At 40.2% G+C, this 23229-nt stretch overlaps 1 protein-coding gene across 6 annotated transcripts in view; it reads right to left on the reverse strand.

Moving 5' to 3' along the window:
- The window catches only part of LOC125765409 (hemicentin-1), a 211656-nt gene that overhangs the window by 44102 nt on the left and 144325 nt on the right, over positions 1–23229 (reverse strand). For all 6 annotated transcript variants that reach the window (XM_049430479.1, XM_049430483.1, XM_049430481.1 and 3 more), the window contains 2 exons: positions 14548–14756; positions 4677–4839 (listed from right to left, as the gene is read on the reverse strand). In XM_049430479.1, the coding sequence (XP_049286436.1) occupies positions 4677–4839; positions 14548–14756 (372 nt within the window). The remainder of the gene's footprint in view (positions 1–4676; positions 4840–14547; positions 14757–23229) is intronic.

Raw genomic sequence — 23229 nt, forward strand, 5'->3', positions numbered from 1 at the left:
TTCCATGAGCCGTTGGTATACTTAGCCGGTGGCAGAATGACTAAAGCAGGGAGACTGAGAGTTTGTGGTAATTCGATGACTTTACAGTAAATTAAAACTGTCACGAGATGCGACGTTTGAATGAGATATTCGCACAGCCAAGTTGGTGCACTATTGGATGTGCCATAGTTTCTTCGTTTTAGTGGCTTTGTTTCTTTTGCTTTTACGCTGAACGGGTGATAAGACTGCTGGTGCGGATGGGGCGAATCGTGCTTCTTCGGTATCGAGTAGAAGACAAAGTGAAGGAAAAGTCAGAACACCCAAAGGGACGGCAGAAGACAAATATCAAGCCGGGGACCTCTTAAGGATTGTTTGCCATTCTTTTACTTCCTAGCAAAAACGTTACGTACGAGGTGCAAAGTTCGGGTAGTTCAGGTACACCATCAGGACCAGCATTTTGGGAGTAGCACTGAGAACTTTGAACCACTTTAATGATGTGCCGCCATCATTTACCTGGTTGAGGTTTCGAGCTGTGCGCCTCGCAGTGTGTATGTGAGCGAGTGTTTGCTGTTTGCTTACCGGGAGGTTTTTGGTAGCCTCCGACCATCTCCACCTCGTTGGCCGTCTGGGTGACACAGTTTACGGTCATGTGGACATACAGCGGGTCCCGGCTGGTAAAGTCGGTAATGGTGTTTGAGAAACGTCACGGGGTAGAGTTTATGTGGGTTTGCAATTGAAGCAGCATCCTGTCAGCGTGGGACGGGGCTGACGCTCTTTACTTTCGTGCACCGCACGTAAAGGTTCGGTTTCGTTGGAGTTCGGTTTTCAAGGAGTTTCATGGCCGAAGCCTGTGCACCATCGGGGTTACCCGTAGTTGATAAGGAATGTGAAAATTTAATTTACCAAGCAGTGTGTGAATATCCGACAGGTATAGGGGTTTGCTTTTGCCTCGAGCTTTTCACATTGAATGTGACATTTAAAGCAGAAAAAAAAATCTTTTAAGGCATGATATTTCTGAAAATCGCTTGGTTGGTTGTATTTTTTCCATACTAGGATGTAAAAATTTAATATTAGATTTAATTGTAAACAATTTTCAAAAACTATATTCTCTTATTTATCTTGCCTAATTCAGACTTAATTAAATGTTAGAGATTCTTTCGTAAATGCAACGTTCTAGAATTATTTCTAAAAAAAAAGAGTTAATCAAGTTAACTTTGAAGGAATCTTCAATAGCCGTATCGGGGTTTCTATTTAAAATTGTATAAATTTATTAACACAGAACAATAATCGGCTCATATTTCATTTTTTTCCATTACATTTATTGCCTCAAGGGTTTAACAATACATAGCTTGATACCATCCGGACAGAAAAATCTTAAGATGAAAGTAAATTTAAGCAAAACTATCGACTATGAAAGAGGAAGGACCCTGTGAGCAGAGAAAGAAGACAGCCAGCATGGAAAAAGAAAAAAGAAAAGGATAACTATAAAGAAGTGGGCAGTAAGAAAAAAACAGAGCGAAGGAGAGAAGAGCGAAAAGAAGAAAGCGATATATGAAAGTGAAAATGATTGGAAACCAAATTGAAGCTCTTTAGACAATTAAGCTATGGATCGTCCTGACCACGTAGAGTGCGTCGAACGGGGATGGCGAGCGGAGGACGAGGACGAAGAGAACGGGAAGGGACTTAAAGACCAACAAGGGAAAGGAGAGTGGGTGAGTCAATCTTACCAAGTAGAAAGCTGGCCACAAAACAGGCTTGAAACCTGGATCGGTGTAAAGTCAAAGAGTCCAAGCCCAAAAGTTAACAGTGAAGCGAAGTAAGAAGGGATGGGGAAGAGAGAGCGCCCGAAAATAGAACATGTATTAGGACAGAGGCTTAAATGGTTAGATAAACAACATGTACAAAAAGAATCAAGAAATAACTGTAAGGAAAGACAATCAGTTACAACAGAGATAGGAAGGAAAATTTTAATGTCATCAGCAAATGGAAGGTGTCCATCGTTAGGGAGAATATCACAGAAGGTGTCCATCGTTAGGGAGAATATCACCATTGACAAACAAGAGAAATACTATCAGACAAACATAAGTCTTCATTGACACGATAGGAACGAGAACACAGAGAAGACTATAAACAAATAATGGGAGTAGAGGAAAATCCTAGCCTTTTAAGTTTAGCAACCAAGATATGGTGTGAGAGACGATCAAAAGCAGCTTTGAAATCAAAATAGACAGTATCACGTTTGTTAAATGCTGCTACCGATAGTATAAGTAGGATTCGATATAGAGTTCAAAACATAAATGCCTTCATGTGAATAATTATCCTTGGGGCAAGATTTCGCGTTTACTCTGTACTATTATCGTGCCAGCATTTACCATGCCTTTCGGTATAAAAAAGCGCACGTTTAATGGAGTGAATCGTTTGGCATTTATTCCGGGGCATGTTTACACCGGCCACCAATAGTAACAGCAATTACCGGAAGCTAATGTGTGGCTCCTCGTACCACTCGAAGCAACCGGTCAATGTGCAGAAGCAGTATGCGAAGAAATTTTCCGCTAAGTCCCTTACCACCTACCCGGTGGCATCGTGCCGTGGTAATCAATCGAGGGAATCGGTTTTATTGCACCATTAGGCACCTGCAACAATACATTCTCCAGTGTGGTCCAGTTTGGAAATGGTCAGCATTCGGATCGTCGTCGTCACCAAGGAACCATTTCGGGCTTTTATTGGTTACTTTTCAAAGGGCCCGCGTTGGATGCGGCTACCACCCCAAAAACGGAAGGGTTGTACTTAGGTGAAGCGGGGGTGAAAATTTGTGGCACATAAAGGGAAAGAGTTCCCTGGTGGGAAAAAAAGGGTGTTAATTCCTCGCTATCGACATTCGTCGTGATGGATGGTTCTAGCTGTAATCGTAACGCACCGAAGCTCAACACGTCCTTTTGTAAAATTGGGGACAATGGGGGAAGCTTTTTGTCGAGGGCAAGAATTGTGCCGTTACTTTGTGCGTGCCGCTTTTCTGCGCTCTGCCAGCACATAACGTCTGTGAAGATCGACTATGGCCAGTCTCGATTACAAGCGAAAATCTAATTTCATGCCCCAACGAGAGAACTCCAACATGCTAATGATGAGAGCTTACCATCCATATAGAAGGGTAATATGCGGGCACTCGTTATCGTTCATTCGTGAATCGAGCAAACCGGTCGGAACCTTTCCGGGAGTTATGTTTCGTTGCGTGTGAAATGTTCGCCTTGCTGGTCACGCCGAATGGTAGGTACTGCTTTTTGGTACCCGGTGGCACTTCAACACTTCGGTCAGTTCGGTCATTTTCGGTTTGTTTTGTTGTACGCAAGAAATAGCACCATCATGTTGGTCCACGGTCAGGGCTTACCATAGTATAAGGGGGAAAAACCAACTTTCTTTTCATACGTCCTTCAAACCCGTGGATTGCGTGTGTCCCACCTTTTGGGTGGACGAATGAGTAAATGGCTTTTTTTTTGCGACCTCTGTTACGTTGTTGCCAGTAGTAAATGTGGAACCAAACTCGGGTTAATGGTGTATGTGTGTGTGTGTGTGTGGCACGATGGAGAGTCGTATTGATTGAAGTTAATTTCCCACATAACCTTGGACAGCACATAATGGGTAACTTTCCTTTCGACGTAAGGCCAAGCGAAACATGACATCCCGTTGGAGTACTGCTGGTGGTAACTATCAGTGACTCCAGGATTTCGAGAAATGGCACCGAAGGAGACGCCGTAAAGTTTTCCCTTTAAAAAAATGAAAATAAAAAATCCCAAACGACATATTTGACCTTAACTTTACCGAAAGGGCAAAACACTTGTTAACGCGATGTATTAATTGAGGAAATTACAGGAATTAGAAGCATACCGTGATGATTCCTTCCTATTCCTGAGGGCTATTCCTGAGGAGTTCCTCAAATATAATAATGTTTTTTTCCCCAAAGGCAGAAAACCATAGTATGATAACGTATCATCATAATTTCGGAACCTGTGTTTTACTTCCGTAATCGACTTGATTGACTACAGCAAAGTGTATTATTCGTCATGCTACAAAACGATGTACCAAATGGTGATGTTGAACATTTACTCAACAAATCCCACATTACCATCACCAAATGTGCCCAAAGCACGGATGTAATTTTCAGTTTGTTGCAATCCACTTATGTGTCACGTGTCGCTGCATGTCAATCATACAACCAGCCAGCACGACTTAATTTTGATCGCTTCCTCTCACCGCCCGGAATCGATGCAAAATAAATGAATCAATGTTAAACATTGCCACCATCATCATCATCAACGCGGACATCATCTTCCTGATTGATGCGTTACGATTGATGGGTGTGACCCGGTTGACGAATGGAAACGTTTTTACTATGTCGAGAGCATTAAAGACAGACGATGAGGAAGGATGTACGGTGCACGGTGGAAAATACATTCCTTTAGATGAATTGTCGTTTCCGGACAAATATGATACGCCTTCCACACTTTGTCATTCTCCTTTATCTTCATTCCCCTGTGGAACAACACCAAAACTGAAGAGACGCCATCCAGTTAATCCATTGTCCACAGTACGGGAAGCGTGGCAAACTACCGCCAATATAATAGACGAAGCAGAGACGCATATCGGTGGATGCGTGATAAACTGAAGCTGATGAGATAAACAAATGATGGTGAAATAATTACCTTCGACACAGTCGACCTCGAGCGAGTCGGACGTTTGGTTGACGAGGGAGCAGTTGTACGGCATCTCCGGCTTCCCGGCCGCAATCAGATGAAACACGCACGGTTCCTTCTGCTGGCCGACCACATTATCCGCCCAGCACATGATCGTACCGTAGTCGAGCTCCTGCAAAAAGGTTGGGAATAGACACGGGTAGGCAACATTAGTGGTGGTGACGGTTTCGATGCGGGATGAAATAATAAATATGTGATTTATGTGCGTTTCATTATGCTGACTGCTTAATAAGAGGACTGCTGCTGAACTGCTGCGCCACTATTGTTTCGAGTGGTGTGGAACTAAATTTTGTGGATGCGAGTTATTCGCTTCCGATTTATACCGTCGGTGAGGCCCACTCAACGAAAATGGGTGACCAATAATCGGACGCGGATTGTTTCCTGTGCGCGCGTCTAATTGTCTGCTGGTCGGAACGGGAATTCCGATGTGGATGTGGACGATGGTTATGATTTGCTGCGTGGAGTATGTTTACACGACAGGAGTGATACGCTACACGGAGTGGCGCTAGTGTAAGCAGTGTGGTGCACGCATATGAAAAGTTTGTCCTATCTCAATCGATGTAACCAAGCGCTAAGGTTTGATCTTACCCGCTCCCAACCCGGGGAACGTGTGGAATGTGTTCCGGAATGTGTTTGCCTTTGTTTGCTAAAGGTTGACCTGCATTTACGGTTAATGCCGAAAGCGGCGAGTTTGCGAGTCAACGGTCCGACGTGTGCTTTCGTTGTGAGTTGACCAGACAAAATATTTGTGTTTTGTGCAGCAAGAATTGGGTCGACGATTTGCTGAGCTAGTTCACTGATCCGGAGCACCCCGGATTGGTGGGGCAGGTTTGTGATGGTTCTTGCGCACATACCGCCCCACATAACAGGTAGGAAAGCACAACAAACATCATACGGAACTTGGGCGCCCCTTTTGTGCAACAAGCTGATCAAACAATGCAAAGCACAACACAACAGTTAATGTAGCGCTTTGGGGGTGTGCTTAAAAGTTTATTCAGCGTCCCGTTACGCAACCGGGCTCCTCGGTGCGTGTTGGTGCATTTTGGTGCGTAGGAAGTATGCAACGACCATGTACAGTTGCATTGTGGCAGATGGTATAGCTTGCAGGCAGTGTAAGGTCAGAGATAAAATACACTGAAATGTTTACAATGCTTCGGGAAGGAAGAAAAAACGTAGTTTACTCAGCTGCACACAGAGGGCAGGAAGGATTACGTGGGTAATTCTATTTGTTTCGTTTGGTTTACTGGGGGGAAACCGTAGCGTTGGTTTATTTTCGAGGAGTGTTATGTTTTTTTTTAAATATTTTTAATAAGTGGTGCTTAACTTGTAGTGGTGGGATGTTGGAGAAATTTGTGTCCGAGATGTAATTATTCGCATTTTATACGCTTTTCTGGTAAAGAAATTTATTGCATTCGGTTGATGAATATTTTATCGGGTTGTTCAGTTTTTTATTCAATATATCTAAATGAACATATTTATTGAACACAAGTATCTTTTTTGAAGGAATTCGTTTATTCCAGATCACTCCAATTCGATTCAAACGTTAGGTTGTTTTTTTAATTGGTTTTCAACTCGTTTCTAAACTTATTGAGTTTGGGTTTTCAATGGTATTTTTCAAGGGATCCTATCATTTTTTTTATCATATTTTCAAAACTTATGTTGAATGTCCTTGAATGCGTTTTTTTAAACAAATTTATACTTTATTGAAAGTGGTGAGAGTTAAGCTTTACTTTGATGTGTGAATTGAACCCAATATCAGTTGATACTTTGGGTTATGAGCAGTTTAATCTCGAACATTTCGAAAACATATGCTATGTTTAACATTTATTTAAGAGCGTAGAACCAAATAAAATGATCTATTATGCCTTATGGAACATAAAGCAAGCAATACATAATTCCATTTTAATTTATTAGTTTTAGTGTAATTTTATGCCCAACGTTCGTCTATTGGAAATTTATAACTGTTTAAAAATTATTTTACAAATTGCCTGCAGAAAATAAAATGGTGTTAAAATTTAAAAATTTATTGAAAAGCCCTGCTAATCTTGAACAGTTTATAGCGTGTTAAAAACCATCGAAAAGAAATAATAAATCATTTTAATGAAACCGAAATATTCCGGAAAAACGAAAAGCATAAAAAAACAAGAATTCAAACGCGATCACATCGCTAATTGATTTAATAAACCCTTTTGTGCTGAAATTTTATTGATGGAAACAATAACCAAAGTCAGTTTTGTTTCTGTATAATAGAACATATAATCGTGTGGTTATATTCCAAACCACAGAGTAATTAATATTTTCACCACTTTCAATTTAGAGAGTTTTTACGTATGAATTCGATCGATTGATGATGATTGAAAAAAATGTTTTAAAACATTTATTGTTAATTGAGCAGGTATGCGTGAAATTACCCACAACAATTTCATAAGAAAAACTTATCCGTACGCAATCGTTTATTTGGCAGCTTTCCTGTACAGTCGCTGATTACCTCCGTTAAAAAAACCTCACATGGGATAAAATGCAACTGAATTATGTTGTAACATAATCCAATTTCGACACGAACCACATAATAGATTTAATTTTAATAATTCAAAATAACCGCATTTGCAAGCGGTACCACTCGATCGTGTAAGTCCTGCCCTGACAAGCTGCAAACAAACAAACAAACAAACAAAATCAAGCCCATTCCCGGGGATGGATGCGTTTCGATCAGGATGATAATAAATAACGGGCTTAATTGCATTAAGTGTTTGTGAGCAGTGTGAAGGTATAGCGCCGAATCGAACGGACTATTAATCGCTGGAAAGCCACCGCAGCCAGTTTCATATAATGCGCCACCAGGCGCCTCCACCGGCATGCCGCATCGTGCATGAGTTTCGTGCTTGATCTCGTTTTAATTTTCCAATTCCCGGTTCTCGACTCCCTTCATCAACCCACTCAAAAAGAGGGTTTATGCCTTGTGGAGGTGGGCCAACAGTGCCGAAGTTGTACACGTGATTTATGAGCACGATAATTGAATTCAGCACAAATTTTTCCCCTTTCACACCGCACGTACATTTCCGACGCTTGACCGGAGCCACTTGAGAGAGTGTGTGTGTGTGGCGTCTGGTAGGGTAGGCTGTAGCGTAAATCAAACAAACCCAAAACCACACTCGCATCAGTACTGGATTGCGGGCAGGTTTCATGGGGTCATTGAATTATGTTGCGCAGTACGAAAAACTACGGCGAAGGCGATACTTTCTCGGTGGGCAGCAAAATAAATGTCGATTGAAGGAAGAAGAAAAAAAATGAGGCAAAAGACAGGTTTTGCAAAGCAAATGAAAATTATTTTTCAATTACAGCGTTTGCTTTCATTGTGTGTTTGAAGGGAAACGATAGAGCAAACATGGACACTCATTCCGCACGGTAGTAGAAGTGCTGTCGAATGTCTCGGTTGATTAATATTTTTTTCTGACGCTGGATTTGGTGCGTTGGTGGGTATATTTTCACAAACAATAATTAATCAACGTTCCGGTGGAAATTATAAACTCATATTCTGTCGGCAAGTCAGCTTTGCTTGCTACGAAGCCAAGAGTCATGCTCTCGCTCTCGCCCTGTACTGCCAGCAAGACTTGGAACACCCAAAACGTCAGCCGTACGTCGTCTGGCGCTCGTCAGTGCGGGTGGGTCGATTTGTTTTGCTAAATGGTCAAAAGGTTGGCGGCAAGAGTGGCTCACTGACGCTGACGGGAATTCTGACAGGACATTGTTTCGCTGGGAATGTGCCGGCTGACGGTGGAGCTGTTTGTACGAGCTATGCTTAATCTGACATGCAAACAACACTTTATATTGCTTAAGTTTAACGTTCAAAGCGTGTATAAAACAAAGAAAAAATGCAATTAAAGCATTTACATTTGTCGGGAGAAATATCGAACCGTTTCTGCTGCTAATGCTTCACGAGATGTTTCCCGTAAGGTGCAGCTGGCGGATCGATGTAAGCTGCTAGCGCGAGATACAAATGACAGATCAACCTTCAACCTTTGTCGGTCCGAAATAGCATGCAAACAGCAAATGGACTGGAAGCAAAATATCTGCACAGGCCGAGGTCTTCAATCACTGCTCGATCCATGGCACCACTGAATGGAAGCCGGAAAAGACGAAAGCCAGAATAATGGTGGCCAAATTATGATTGATCGTGTAAAGGTACTTGAGTTTGTTGGCTGTGTGGGGCTGTGCTTACAACACGCTTACGAGCTTGTTGCGTGCCGGGGGCAACCTGCTGCCATCGGACAAATTTGAGAAAGAGCAATTAATATCGATAACGAAACAGAAGTACGTGAGGAGAAAGCTGACCTTGTTGGGTCCATTCGTCAAATCGTTCAATTTGCGTGTTTGGGCGTGTTGGCAATGCGTTATTTAGCTTTCGTTTTTGAAAGATTTTATCGCAGTACCGGGGGGTTGTGAAGGGCACTGGAAAAAAATTTGCACACTATGAGTATGCCCACGTATAAATATGTAGATCATAGTTATAAAAAAGAACAATTTTAGTCAATTTTCTGATACACAGTATTTGAATTTCTGTGTGTCGCTTGGAAGAATGATCATGATGAACTAATGGATCAGTATGAGTAATAAATCATGGCTAATGTTTTAAAATCATATTATACTTATTAAAAAACACTATTAGATTAGAATGAGAAATCTTTTAAAGCTTGATTCACTTGAAAATGGGGCATTTTGTAACGCGTGTACCTTTTTTATCATTTTTCTAATTGATACACATTATAAGAATTAAACTGGTTATCGAATTTTGGTCAGTTAATTTAAAAAATTCTACATTTGTTGAATGTCTTTAGTTCTCGCTCGGTTTTTCTTCAAGTTCTATTTAATTCTATTCTATTGGAATTCTATTCTATTATTATTATTCTATTATTATTAGTTCTGTTGGAAGAACTCGGATCAATTTGGTTTTTTCATGTGTTTCGATATGAATTTTACTAAAATATCCTTACACCATTTCAGCATGACATGACTGATCCATCATGAGACTTTATAGATGGATAAATTTGTTTGTTCATGAGTTCTTATTAGTCACATTTTTTTTCCTTTTACCCTCATCAATCGATTCCTTGTTAAACCATGATATTTTTTTCAACACAAATTGGAATCTCTTATGGAACTTGCTTGCCTTTGTAGAACATTACCCTCACAATCTGCTTAAAATCAGTTTTCATGTAGTTCATCAAAAGGCTACTATGTATTTTGGTCAGCACCTGATCGTACAGCTTTCCAGTCCGGTTTCTGGCCTATGTTTGTTGTTTGCGTTTTCTTAAATACTTAAATACTTCTCGTAGTCGGATTCGTCATACAGTAGAGCGGTTCACCATAATTCACTGAGATGTTAATATTAGCCTTGATTTTCCAAATGATCGCCGGTTAACAATTAGCGCATCCACTTCGATGCTGAATCTCCTGCTAAGTCTCCTTATACTAACGGAAACTGAACTAATTTAAGTGTTTACTACTGTCAAAAGTTTTCATTTCTTTAGTTCCCTGGGGGCGCCACTATCATTGAAACAAAGTATCCCTTTTGTAAATGAACCAAAAGCCTTAAAATAAGTTTTTTGTTGTGATTTTTTTTGTTCGCGTTGCACTTGCTGCTTATCGAGCAATTCAAAGAATTGCATGTACAAACCCACCAGAGCACACTTAATATGTTTTAAATTACATAGCCTCGGGTGTAGCATTTCCTGTAGCTGATGATGATAATGATGATGACGGCGACGGTGCAGCAATGTTTTTTTCCCACCCAATTTTCCGAGAAACACTTTCAAACTTATTACGCTGAAAATTGGCCACACAAAGTAGCCATCGCGCGAAAAAGTTGCCAACGGCTTCATCTGCGCGTAACTAGCGTTTGCGTCCGCAACGTATGCAATCTGCATGAAGGCTACCCATTCCGCATCCCAAAATGGCAATAATTTAATCTTTTTCATATTTCATATAAAGCTTTTCCCCATGTTTCTCCCTTACCGTCTACCGGCTCATCAATACTATCGGCATCACAGTTGCTATGTTGGCCGGCTGTGAAATTGGGCCATCAATACGTCATGCCGTCACTTTTTCGTTTCCATGCGTTTCGGCATTTGGCATACCGGAGACCTACGGTAAGTGAGCGTAATGATACACTTTCCCACAATTTCGCTTTTTGTACGGAAGGATGGTCCGGCGAAAGGTCTGACCACAGCAAAGGGGCCGCCGCATGTCCTTTGCTATCGAAGTGCATTCGTGTGTATCCGGGCGTGACTATCGTTCTGCTGCTCACAGGTTTACCTGAAAGGAGCGTTTTCATTTTCCACAAATTTTCCACTCTCTCTCTCTCTCACACACTTTCTTTCTCTTTACCTCTATCTCTCCTACATGTTTAACCTAGTGGCGGTACATACATGGTGTGATCGTATGGATTATGCTAATAGTATGTTAATAATGGCTAGTGTTTATGAAAAATTATATCCGCCAGTAAGTGAGGCGGTAAGGCTTTTCCCGTACAGCACTTTCGTCGATCGAAAACACGGACTTACCGTACCGTACCATCCCTTTCCATTCCTTTTCCCTTCGTCCGGTGGGGAGGAAGAAGAGAAAAAATTAACTCGTACATCGACAAATACCCATTTTCAACGGAGCGTTACGGGCTTGAAAACAGCCGGACGCTTCGCCATGGTAACATGCGAACAAATTTGCCTTTAATGGTAAAATGCTTTTAAAAGTGATGAAAAATAAAGTATATTTTCTCCCAGCTTTTCGCTACCCCCCCTTTCGCTTCCCTCTGCCTGGTACTATGAGCTTTCGTGTGGGAAAAGCAAGAGCACGCGATACAACTCAGGCCAGCGCTGTTTTGCACCTCGCAACTTCGAAGGCCGGTAGTTGATGAGAGCATAAAAAAGAGCCGCTTGCAAATAAATAAAGGAAGGTTTGTGTAAAAGGAAGGCTCGTCCATAAAGGGGCACACGAAACGGGTGAAACACCTTTACCGGCTAGTTCATAGTTTTTCTCGAACCTCTTGGGAGCTTTTTTGCTCCTGCGCCGCCGCCAGTCAAAATACGGGACCGCCAGCCTTGGTGTGTACGCGTCGCTTTTTTATTTGCTTTGCTTCCGGATGGCATAAAATTCGCGCGCTGGGTGTAGATCTGTTCTACATCTACACTACCACCTTTATGCCGTCAGCTTGGTCGGTGTAGTTGTGTAGACTTTATGGAGTTGGAGGCTTACCTTCGCTTTTACTTCCCGTGCTGCTTTATGCTATTGACCCAAAAACTAAACGCTGGCCCAATGGCTCGGTTTGCAACACCAAAAACTACGGTCATTTTCGTCTGGGGAAATGTTTTAATGTGACATTCGGTTTTGAAGCGTTTCATTTTTGTTCGAAATCGCAGGGAAAGGTCATTCCACGTACTACTGTCATACAGTACTGGACAAAATAATTCATACGCTTTTACTATTCTTTCAATAATCTAAATATTTCCTTCAATGTAATAGTTACAACAATGTTATCTTTAGGAAAGTTTTTGCCCTATTATTAGGCAACAATGTTGTAGAAGTAGAGTTCTTAGGATTGTGCATGGCTTTCGTAATATATACTATTTTTCAAAAATGGATGAGAATCGGAATGGACAAAATAAATCATACATCAGGTTTCTTATTCACAAGTTGTGCTTGTGTCTAATATCTCCTTATATTTTAGAATTCTTAATATTTGGTATGACCACCCTTTGCCTTCAGCACCGCTTCCAATCGACGAGGCATACTTTCAACAAGATTCTGAAGATATTCCGGATCGATTTTCTCCCACGCTGTTTTCAAAGCATTAAAATAGTCGTCTTTGTTCGACACCGACGTTTTGTCGACTTTATCATCCAAATAACACCACAAATTCTCTATTGGATTCAAGTCGGGAGATTGGGGCGGCCATTCCAGCACCTTAATTCGGTTGGATTTGAAGAATGCAATTGTTTTTTTGGCCGTATGTTTGGGGTCGTTGTCTTGTTGAAAAATGTAATACGATTCTAGGCCAGTTTTCAATAATGAAACCTCCAAATTTTCGTTCAACAAGTTAATATACACATCTGCGGTCATTATTCCCTTGATATGTACCAAACTTCCAACTCCAGACCACGCAAACGATCCCCAAACCATAATGTTCCCCCCTCCATGCTTTACCGTCTTCTGAATGTATGGTTCCTTAAGTGCGTCACCGGATCTGCGCCATACCCTGGATCGACGTTTTTGTCCAAACAGCTCATATTTGCTCTCATCGCTCCACAAAACACTTTTCCAAAAGTCTATGGACATCCCGGAGTACTTTTTGGCAAATTCTAATCTCTTCCGTTTGTTTTGCTTACTTATGAAAGGGCGCTTCGATGCCAAACAACTTTTTAAACCACTCTCGTTAAGTCGCCGGCGTATGGTACGGCGATCGACATCCAGTTTCATCGTTTCCTTAATTTCCCTTGAAGAAAATTTAGGGTTTTGCTTGGCCAACCGAATTATTCTCGCATCATCACGATGGGTCGTTACGCGATGTCGTCCTTGTCCAGATAAGTTGCGCACAATTCCTAAGGTTTCGTGTTTTTTCCAGATATGCTGCACAGCTCCAATAGAAATCGAATATTTTTCAGCAATTTTCCGGAAAGAAATTCCTTTTTTGCGATCGCTTATAACCAGATTTCTCACATCGAATGAAATTTGTTTTCCTGACATTTTATACTTTTCAAGTGACGCAATATTTTGATCCACTAGCTTTCCAGTAAAAGAACTATCAAATGTCAACTGTCTCTGGCTAGTTTAACAGTGCTGCCAGAAGATTAGTTAATTATTACAGTAGGAAAAAATATTTTTTTAAAGTGTATGATTTATTTTGTCCATGCTTAAAAACCAAGTGTTTGCTATAATAACCTCGTGTGTGTATATAATGCTATTTTCAATATTTTTCTATGCAATACATAAAACTTTAGTGAAAAAACTATGATTCTTCCGAATAAACCATGGTAGTTATATGAAAAATAAAGAAAATACTCACCAAAAAGCATTTTTACTTTGCGCGTATGATTTATTTTGTCCAGTACTGTATATATATTTTTTTTCACCCCTGCATAGGTCAGGTGATTTAAATATTTAATTAAATACGGACAGCAGTTTGCACATGTGCTACCGCGTTGGACACAATTGGTGAGAGGCATGTTGTTTTGCCGATCTACAACTACAAGCAATCTGCCAAAAAACCCACAAACAGATAGCAATTGAAGGGGCCAATGTTGAAAATACACAGGTACGAAACGTATACTTCCAAAATGGGGCTAGATGCTTTGCTGACACTCGACGCCAGAAGTGAGATGTGGCCAGATGGAAAACGACAAACATCCTCCTTTCGGGTTTCGGCTTCGGTTGATTATTTATGCACATCAACAATTTCGTTTCCAGCAACCAGCCTTTCGGGACGGTACGCTTCAGCACTGTTTGGCACGTGCTGTTTGTGGCAATGTGTGTATGCGTGTGAGTTGATTTGAAAATGTGCCTTCAAGCAGCTTTACACACCCCATTCAAACAACCACATTTGCCAGCGTGTGTTTTTGGTGGTGCGTGTGTGAGGGGCGTTTTTTTTTTGGGGAGAAGGTTGGTTCCACACCCCGTTCGTGCATGGGCCAAGGTTTTGGTGTGTTTGAAAAGGAAAACCCCACTAGTATCAAGGTTGGCAATGAATCTCTCAGCTGGGACTGTGTTCGTGTAAGTGTGGCTAGATGTGTGTGCGGTTTCGTTAAGGGCCCTTTTCACCGTTTTTCGATACCTTTACTGGGGTGTAGGTCAGTGATGAAGCTTGCTCGGCATGTACGCGGTATCCACTCTGCGGCATATCGATCGTTTCGGCGGTGTTGTTGAACGACCACTTGAACGATTCCGGCGGTGGATAAGCATCGACCTGGCACAGGATCTCGGCCGCTTCGTTCCGGGCAACGCCGTAGATTTTCTTCTGATCCGGGCGACAGATTGGTTTATCTGAAACGGTACGACAGGAAGGTCATTAGAAACGTATGGAAGTGTTTGTTAATTTGATGTGATACAAAGAAATTCAACGTTGTTTAAAAAAAGGTACAAAGAGTCTCTAACTGTTTGCTACTTGAAGATTGATATATTTGTTTAAAAGAAAATGAGACATCTTACATTGTCCTTAAACTTTTTCCAATGAATCAAAGCGATAAAAATGTATAAAAATCACATTTTATAGAAAAATTTAAAAATGCTGAACAAATAGTTTTGTTTACTAAATTCGATGTTAAAAATGTTGATATTTATATTTTTCTCCCACTTTGCTTAATAACGTGTAAGATTTACTTCATATCAAAGCGATTTCCGCTAAACTAAATGATTGGAGATGAAATATGATGTCGAATGGAACGAAATAGCATTACACTCATTAATTCACCAGTGTGTTACAATATGCTGCATTGTTGTATTTTATGCTTTTGTCTTGTTTTGCCACGAGTCCAAAGGGTGACATAAATCCCCGAACGAGTTCCTCGCATGGTGTACATTATAAATAAATTACAGATTTCCGATACGTGTAACTGATTCGCTCGCTGAATGGAATGAAATAAAGCAACGAGAAACTAGAAATTCATCCATTTCCAGTTTTACCTGGTGGCCAATCTACAGATCTGTGCCGTACCGAATGGATGATCGGTACTGTGGTGTTAGTTATAACCTCGGTGTAACAATATGGTTTCACCGTTCGTCATAAAAAAAGAAGTTTCGAGATAGCTATAAATGCGAGAACGGTAACATATCGGTATAAAAGAGGATATTTTATAACGAGATTTTTTTTAGTTTTATACATTTTCTAAATAACCCTGTAGCTAGTGGAGGAGTATCAATTCCATCAATGTGAGAGAAACATATGTATGTACACACGAAGCCACAGTGATACACTTTTAATGCGAAAGCGTGAACATACTTTCAGGTGACATTTTGTAACTAAAATAAATTTCATTTGAAACTAAAATTCAAACATTTTCCTTGGATCCCTATTATCGTTGAATAGCATTTTCAAACCGAGTTTTTTTCTGTATTAGCTTGCTTTCAAATTTCAAAAGTATCTAAACATTTCCGTATACTGATACAGCGTATCTCGGGAACCACCTGTACGTATATGGATACACATAAAAGGCAATATCATAGAAACATACATGTTGTGTGGTTGATTTTTTTTAAGTCGTACATACATTCTATCTCACACACTGCTCGTCACTAATGGACTGAATGTAATTGAATCCATTTTTTTTAGGAAAGGCAAGAGTTTTCAAATTAATTTTGTAGATTTGGGCCCAAAAGTTGAAAAAAGCTTTAAATCAATCTTTTTGATGTAGCAGTTTTGTTAAGAAGGTTGTCTGTGATTGAAATATAACAACATTTCATTTCATCGTGCCCGTAGTAACTGTACCGGGGACATAAGCGAAATCGGTGAAATAAAGCCTTTAAACAGAGCCACCGTACAACCATTCATCAAAGAAACCACATAACCGTCGCTTACATTGACGGTTTATTGGAAAGCGCAATGCGCAAGAACAATCCCTACAGGACATTTCCAATCACCCAATCCGTACCTTTCCATCCTGTTCCGTCCTTCGCTTGGTGGCCCTTCAATAAGGTGGAAAAGAGTAACGAGTCATCCATTCTTCCAGCGTGGCACGTAAATTCTCGAATTCGATCTGAACTATGCTTTATGGTTATGCTGTTAGTGTATCCGGCTACATCGTTACACACCGTTACGGGTTGCGCTTTCTTTCGGCGTTATCCTTTACCCGTAAGAAGAAACATTGCACTGTCAACCCGGTAGCAAACCTCTACCGGGACGAATCGAATCTATAAATCAACCGAATGTGACGCAATTGTTCTTTATTACTTTTCCGAATGGGATTTTTGCCGCCGGCAGTGGGACACGGTGTGAGGATGGGCCCGTCTTCACCACGGCACCGTCGATTGGGAGGAACGAGTTAAAGTATCGAAGGTGGTCGCGTGTACGACGGTCCATGCACGTGTGCTTTACGATCGCAACGGGTTCTTAATTGTGATCCTGGTGAGCAGCGCGCATTTACACAGCGTGGCATAAATAAATTTCAATAAGCAAGCAGTGTAACTGGCCAACCAAGATAGGTTGGTATGACATCCAAAACAAGTGTGCATCAATCTGTCAAACACTCGTCGCTAGAGTGTCGTATGTATTATACCACGGTCCATCACAAATCACAGGTATGAACGCACCGTGTACGCTTTTCACTCTCCGTTTCGAAGGACATTTGAAAGTCTGATTTTGCCTTTAAAAAAAACGACGCCTGTTCAAGGGTGCTCTTGAAAAATGGGTTTGGTTTTGAAATTGTGAGGTATCGTTGGTAGAAGGATGGGAAAATATTTGCATGCTCGTTTGGGTTCGGGCGGGCTACATTTGTATGATGCTTTACGATTCAGGCATGGTTTACAGTTGATGACCTACGATGGTTGGACCATTTCGATGATTGATTTGTGCGCACTTTGTGGAACTTTAGATGAGTTGTTTGGCGAGTATGGTGTGTGCTTTTATTTACAACTTTGACCATGTTGTGTTGTTTGCTTTGTAAATGTTTCATTAAAAAGAATTGGTTTGTAAGTTTAATTTCTTCAAAATGTTCTGAGTTTTTGTTAGAACAAAAGTCGAACTTAGATTAAGATCACGAGCTGCTTACGTCTCGCATGCGTTACATTTTTGACAGTCAGAAGATCCATCCTTGTTGAATTATTTTGTTACCGTTTTTACCGGGGGTAGCGTTAGCGTCACAGAGCGTTGTTGTGTTAGTGTAAGGACCGTTAGGACTATGTAAAAGCAACCATTGTAAAATTTACGGCACTCAGAATAAAACACGTACGCCGAACGGTCAAGCCAGAAACGGCTTTGGAGATTACTGTTCACCGTTAGGAAAGAAAAAATAAAACACAACTTAGGGATCGATCGCGAAGTTTTGGTGCCGTGACCAGGATCGTTTTCTTTCGAAGGGAAATTAATTTGGTTTCTCGGGTTTATCATTGCTGCGTGTTGCAAGATCGCAAACGCGAGCAATTTGGAAAAAGATATTTTTAATTTAATTATAAATATCAGCGTGTATTTTTTATATTAAGAGTAAGTATTGTCGAAACAAATGAACAAAGCTTATTGTGTTTTTTTTTATTCAGATATAACGGCCTGGCCGTATTGATAAAGCTTATTGTTAATTAATTGTGAAATACATATGTAGTTTTTTCATATTCGATATGGATTTTGTCAATTAAAAATCATTTCAATTCTATTTTAATATTCATTTCAATTTTTCACATCAACCAGTTTATAGAGTGGAAGTATCTCTTTACAGTTCATAACCATTGAACTATTTATTGTTGCAAATAATAAATAAATAAATAAATTGCAAATAACAACTCAAAAAACTAAAGTTATATTTTTCAAATGCATGGGTTTGGAGTTCTCCTATAATTATTGATTAAAGTAATTATGAGCGTTGACACTATAAATGTTCAATATACTCTCGATTCCGAATATACCGGAAAAAGATGAATCTCATACGAGTAAAGACATGTGCCAAAGAAGACATAAGTTAAACGACACGCTTCCCTCAGGTGGTCTACCTTTCGTCCTCTTCATTGCTTCATTTACTATCACCAGCTGGTTACCACCTGGCTAGAATTTATTTTGATAAATGAAAATTAAGAAATTTATGACCTTGTTATCGGTGTGGTCTACTATGCTCTTTGATGCCCGTCCCAGTACATTGGCTCTGACTACATTGGGTGCGCCTACAACAACAAAAAAAAACGTGATAAAAATCACACGCAGAGTCGATGGACGCACCGGGACGTCTACCATATGTGACGACTAGGGCAAACTGTTCGCATATATCAATGTGTGCGTTTATTTGTGTGAAGCTACCGACCACCCTCAACAACGTATGGCAACTTGTGCAACTCGTAGCCATACCGACGGTAAGCGGTCGTTAGGAAGACGGGCAAAGGCTAATCAATCTCCTAAATGTCCTGCGGGGACACTCCTGCGATGCTGTGTTCACTTCGGGGGTCGTTTATCGTTACCATTGGTGCACAACAGACAAAACAGTGGCTGGCTGGCTGGCTGGCTGGCAGGGTGACACGCATAAAACAGCCCACAAATTATGTTCCACGTCTCATGCCGCACAATTTGTTCGATCGATCCTTGTGAGTGGCCCCCGTTCTGTGGCCGCTGGTTTGACAGTTGTAACATGGTGTTTGTTTTTATTTGACCTGACGCTTGTGTAGATGTTTTGTTTTGCGTAAGGTTGGGCACAAAATGGTTTTATTACGATGTCGTAATTCATTTGAAGGGATAATGAAGAAGAGAGACAAGATGGTGGGAGAAAAAACAATTTCTTTGAAAATAATAATAATAAAAACACACATAGACAAAGGTGCTAAATGCAATCCTGAAGTTACCACGCCAAGGGATAATGATTGCTGCAAACATAAAATCCTTTTCCCATTTCATTTCATTTCCCGAAATGAAGCCTTGGCTACGGACCGGAGTGTGTGTGTGTGTCTTTCGAACACTTTCTCTATCATTTGCTTTTCACGCGGTTTTGGTCCTTTTTGGCTCACGCAAGGCACGTTGATAACGGTGGAAGGTATCCATCAAAGCCCAGCGTCTATTAGTTGGAACTTTATTTGATCGGCCACAACTGGGGCACAGTGAAACAGCCAGCAAAATGGTGATGAAGAGGCAAGTAAAAGCTTTCCCACAAAATTAGAACCATTAAATCATTTTTATTAGCTTTTACCATGCAAATGGTTGGCTGGTCGATTGCAGTGGAATGGTGTTTTTTTCTGTTTGCTTCTCTCCTCTGCTGATGACGATTCACTCACTGTGGTCGTTTCGTTTTCCGGTTTGGTGTTTGATTCGTTGTTTTTTATTTCTTCTTCTTCAATGAGCTTTACATTTTTCACTCTGTTAAGCTTCGGACTACTTTGATTGATTTTCCGGTAAAGTGGGAAACATAATTATGTTGTTTTTTTGTTGTTGTTTGGGCTTGTTTTTTCAATGTGCAATGGTTTTTGTGCGCGTAGAAAGTGTGTTTTTTGCGGTTATATTTTCAATTATCACCGTTGTTTTTCTAACCACGACACTAGGGCTGCATGGTTAGTGAATTGTCACATTATGGCGCATGTTTTGTATGTTACGCTATGGATAATGGGGGTGTTTTTTTTTATAGGTACAGATAGGTATTTTCCCACAATCAATCCATCTACGTATGTAGAAGCACTTCGAATGGAGTGATGCCATGTTTTTGTGCTTGTGTTGTGGTGTATCTATGCCGCATATGAAAATAATATATCGCTTGAACTAATTATGTGGCGCGCTGTAGGCATTTAAGATTATAAAAAAGTATATATAAATGTAATAAATGCGTCCAAGTTTAGTTTGAATAGTTTCCACAGAAAATTGTTTTCCATTAACAGTTTTAATGGTTATAATAATTACAAATTCTATTAAAACATTCATCAGTAGGGAAAAGGTACATCACACATAGAAGTAATAAAAAAACAAGAATAAGAGTAAACCCATCCTATTGCCATTGAAATAGAACAATATTTACCTAGTGTTTTTTTTAAATATTAGAATAAAGAATGAATAACGCAAAATAGAATATTGAAGTGATTTTCTATTACGAATATTAAGAAAACACTTCTTTGTAATGACAACTTAACGATAAGCATAAGAAGTTGTACCTTCTTCTTTATCCGAATCCAACAGTTGAACATCTTTAATAACTCTTGGAAGACTGTTTGACGTAACAGACTGAAATATTTGTGACACTTTGTATCTGGACGGAGTCTTCTAGACGTGCGAGTTTGTTAATTCCATAGAATGTATGATTCCAGATAACAATGCACTTTCCGATTTCATTGCTAAGGTTAACACCAAGATATCAGAAACAATATCTCAACATCGTCACTGATATTCTGACAAATCCTGACAATTCCTGACAAGGTTCGAGGCTCTGAAAAATAAATACTTTGTATGATTCCCTCGCAGTTTTCGTCTTCGTCCAATTCGTTCTGGATTCAATTATTGTAGCCACGCGTAATTTTCTGGTGTGTGGTTTGAAAACCACTGGAGAGATACGTCCGATAATGTCGATGACATCCGCGAAGCACTGACAAACGTAACATGAAATATTCAAAATGTTGCTTCTCCGTTAATTCCAGTTCCAGTTTAATTTATCGATTAAAATTCCGTTTGTTTTATTCTGAAGGTTATGTCTTTTACATTCATGAAGAATTTTCGGTTGTTACTATAGGTAATTTGGCCTAGCATTTATTTTACATTTTCTTAGTCAAACCATGAAAGAACACCTTATCGAAGACTTCCTTGGTCTTGTTGCTGGACATCAATTCGTCATTCAGTAAACAATTCCTTTTTCTTGTGAGGGTTTAAGTCGATGTCCAAGTCCGTACTTTCAGGTAAATCTCGTTAATACCAATTAATAATGATGAATGGTTTAAATTCGCCAATTTAGTTTAATATGGTAGTCTAGCGCATATTGAAAATGGAGTAGTATAGCGAAAAATAACAATATTTATTAAACATCTAACATTTTAGTTCACTGATAGACAGGGGCGGATCAAGCGTTACGCAAAGTAAGCGGCTGCGGGGGGCCTCGAGCTGATAGGGGGCCTCGAAGCAGCGATTGTACCTAATATTTTCTTGGAGAGGCCCCGAAAGACGACAGAACACACGTAACGGAGCCCGAGCAAAAGTCAGTTTTCCAATGATGATATGAAGAATCAAGGGCCCAGAAATATCAATGGGTTGTTTTTCCTTCAAAACCATATGCGAGTGCGTTTTGGCTAAGGCTATTTCCCTGACAACCCCCCCCTAGTTGTAGAGGCCTCGAGCAAGTCCGGTAGGGGCCTCCAAAAATGAGTCTTCCCCCGGCCAGCACTTTTGAAAACACTTAACTCCCCGGTCACTTTTTTCAAAATTCAGCTGTCGATAACAGTGCGACCATACTTTCAGGGCCCCAATTACCATTCCGCTTAGGGCCTCCGACAAGCTTGATCCGCCACTGCTGATAGATGGAGGAAAATATGGCTATGTTAAATATGTAAATATGTAAATATGTTAACTAATTATAGCAGAAAACGCCACTATTACAAAAGCAACAGGGTATTAATAGTCGAAAAGGAATTTATGCTTTTGAATAACTATCACAATTTGTTAGAAAGAAATGTTCTCATTTTGAGCGACATTAAAAAAAACAACGTCTTCTCTTGTCGGACGTTTCTTTGCTACAATTTAGCTCTTTTCCTTCCACACCGCTCATCGCCTTCGCCTCTCCGTCTTTGACTTCCCACTCATCTTCCTGAGTGCATACCGACAGGAGCTTTTGGTTTTCTCCAATTGGCTGGCATCCTGCTTCCAGTATCGTCATGGACGTTGTTTTTGTCAAAAGCTACTAAAATGGCAATTTCAATAATAGTGCTTCATTATATGTGTTTCGTTACTAATTAGAAATAGATCCTCGTTGTTTAAAAACTATGTTCTGTTCGATCGTCAGTGACGCAGTGTTTGAGTATTGTTTAGTTCTTTGTATTCAGCATTCAGAGATCATTCACCAGATTTGCTATTCGCAAATCAGATGTGCGGATCTTTCGTGGTTGTGGCTTCAGTCCACGGAATTTCGTCAATCTATTTCCCCAATCCTTAGTTTTAACCTCCCTTCTGTTCTGATTATCTGGCCTTGTTTGTTGCTATCCCTCTTTACTTTCCCTCTCGATGCCTTCGTATGCGTCCCTTCTTTTGTAACCCAACTCGTCGCTCGGACATTGGTCCTAGAGATGGGGGTTCTAGACTTAACTCTTTTTCTGTTCTCGTCTAAGATCCCAAGTTTAGATAGATATTTTCCGTGTTCCTCTTGTACCGTAAAACTCTATGCTAGCGTTAAATTTTAGGTGTATTTTTACTATTTTTAATTGTAAAGCCTTATTAGCAATACATGAAATGAAATACTAGCTATTTGTTAAACATTCATACTATTTTCTGTTTTCAAAAACCCTATGTCGGTCCCTATTTTCGGTGCAACAATTTCCGGTCAAAAATTGTTGACTGAAACAAGTTACTCTCATTGTAAAATAAATAATTTGCTTCATAAATGATCACCTTTGTGCGAGTTTTTCCTAATCTGTTTTTCGCTACAAAAAGTTGCACCTCTGGTAAACCGGTCTCACAAAATGGTGACTGCTATCGGCGTGTGTGTGGATGTGTTTTTCTGTGTGTTATCATCCGAGTTCCAAAACTTCATCTAAGCGAAACGGCCACTAGCCTTTGATTTGTAGCATTCAAACAGAAATGCCGGGCATACTGCACAGTATTGTATGCGTAAAACTAAATCACACCGTAACGCCATCACTAGCTTAGTGG

The sequence above is a fragment of the Anopheles funestus genome, chromosome 2RL (genome assembly GCF_943734845.2).
Source record: "Anopheles funestus chromosome 2RL, idAnoFuneDA-416_04, whole genome shotgun sequence".
Lineage (NCBI taxonomy): Eukaryota > Metazoa > Arthropoda > Insecta > Diptera > Culicidae > Anopheles > Anopheles funestus.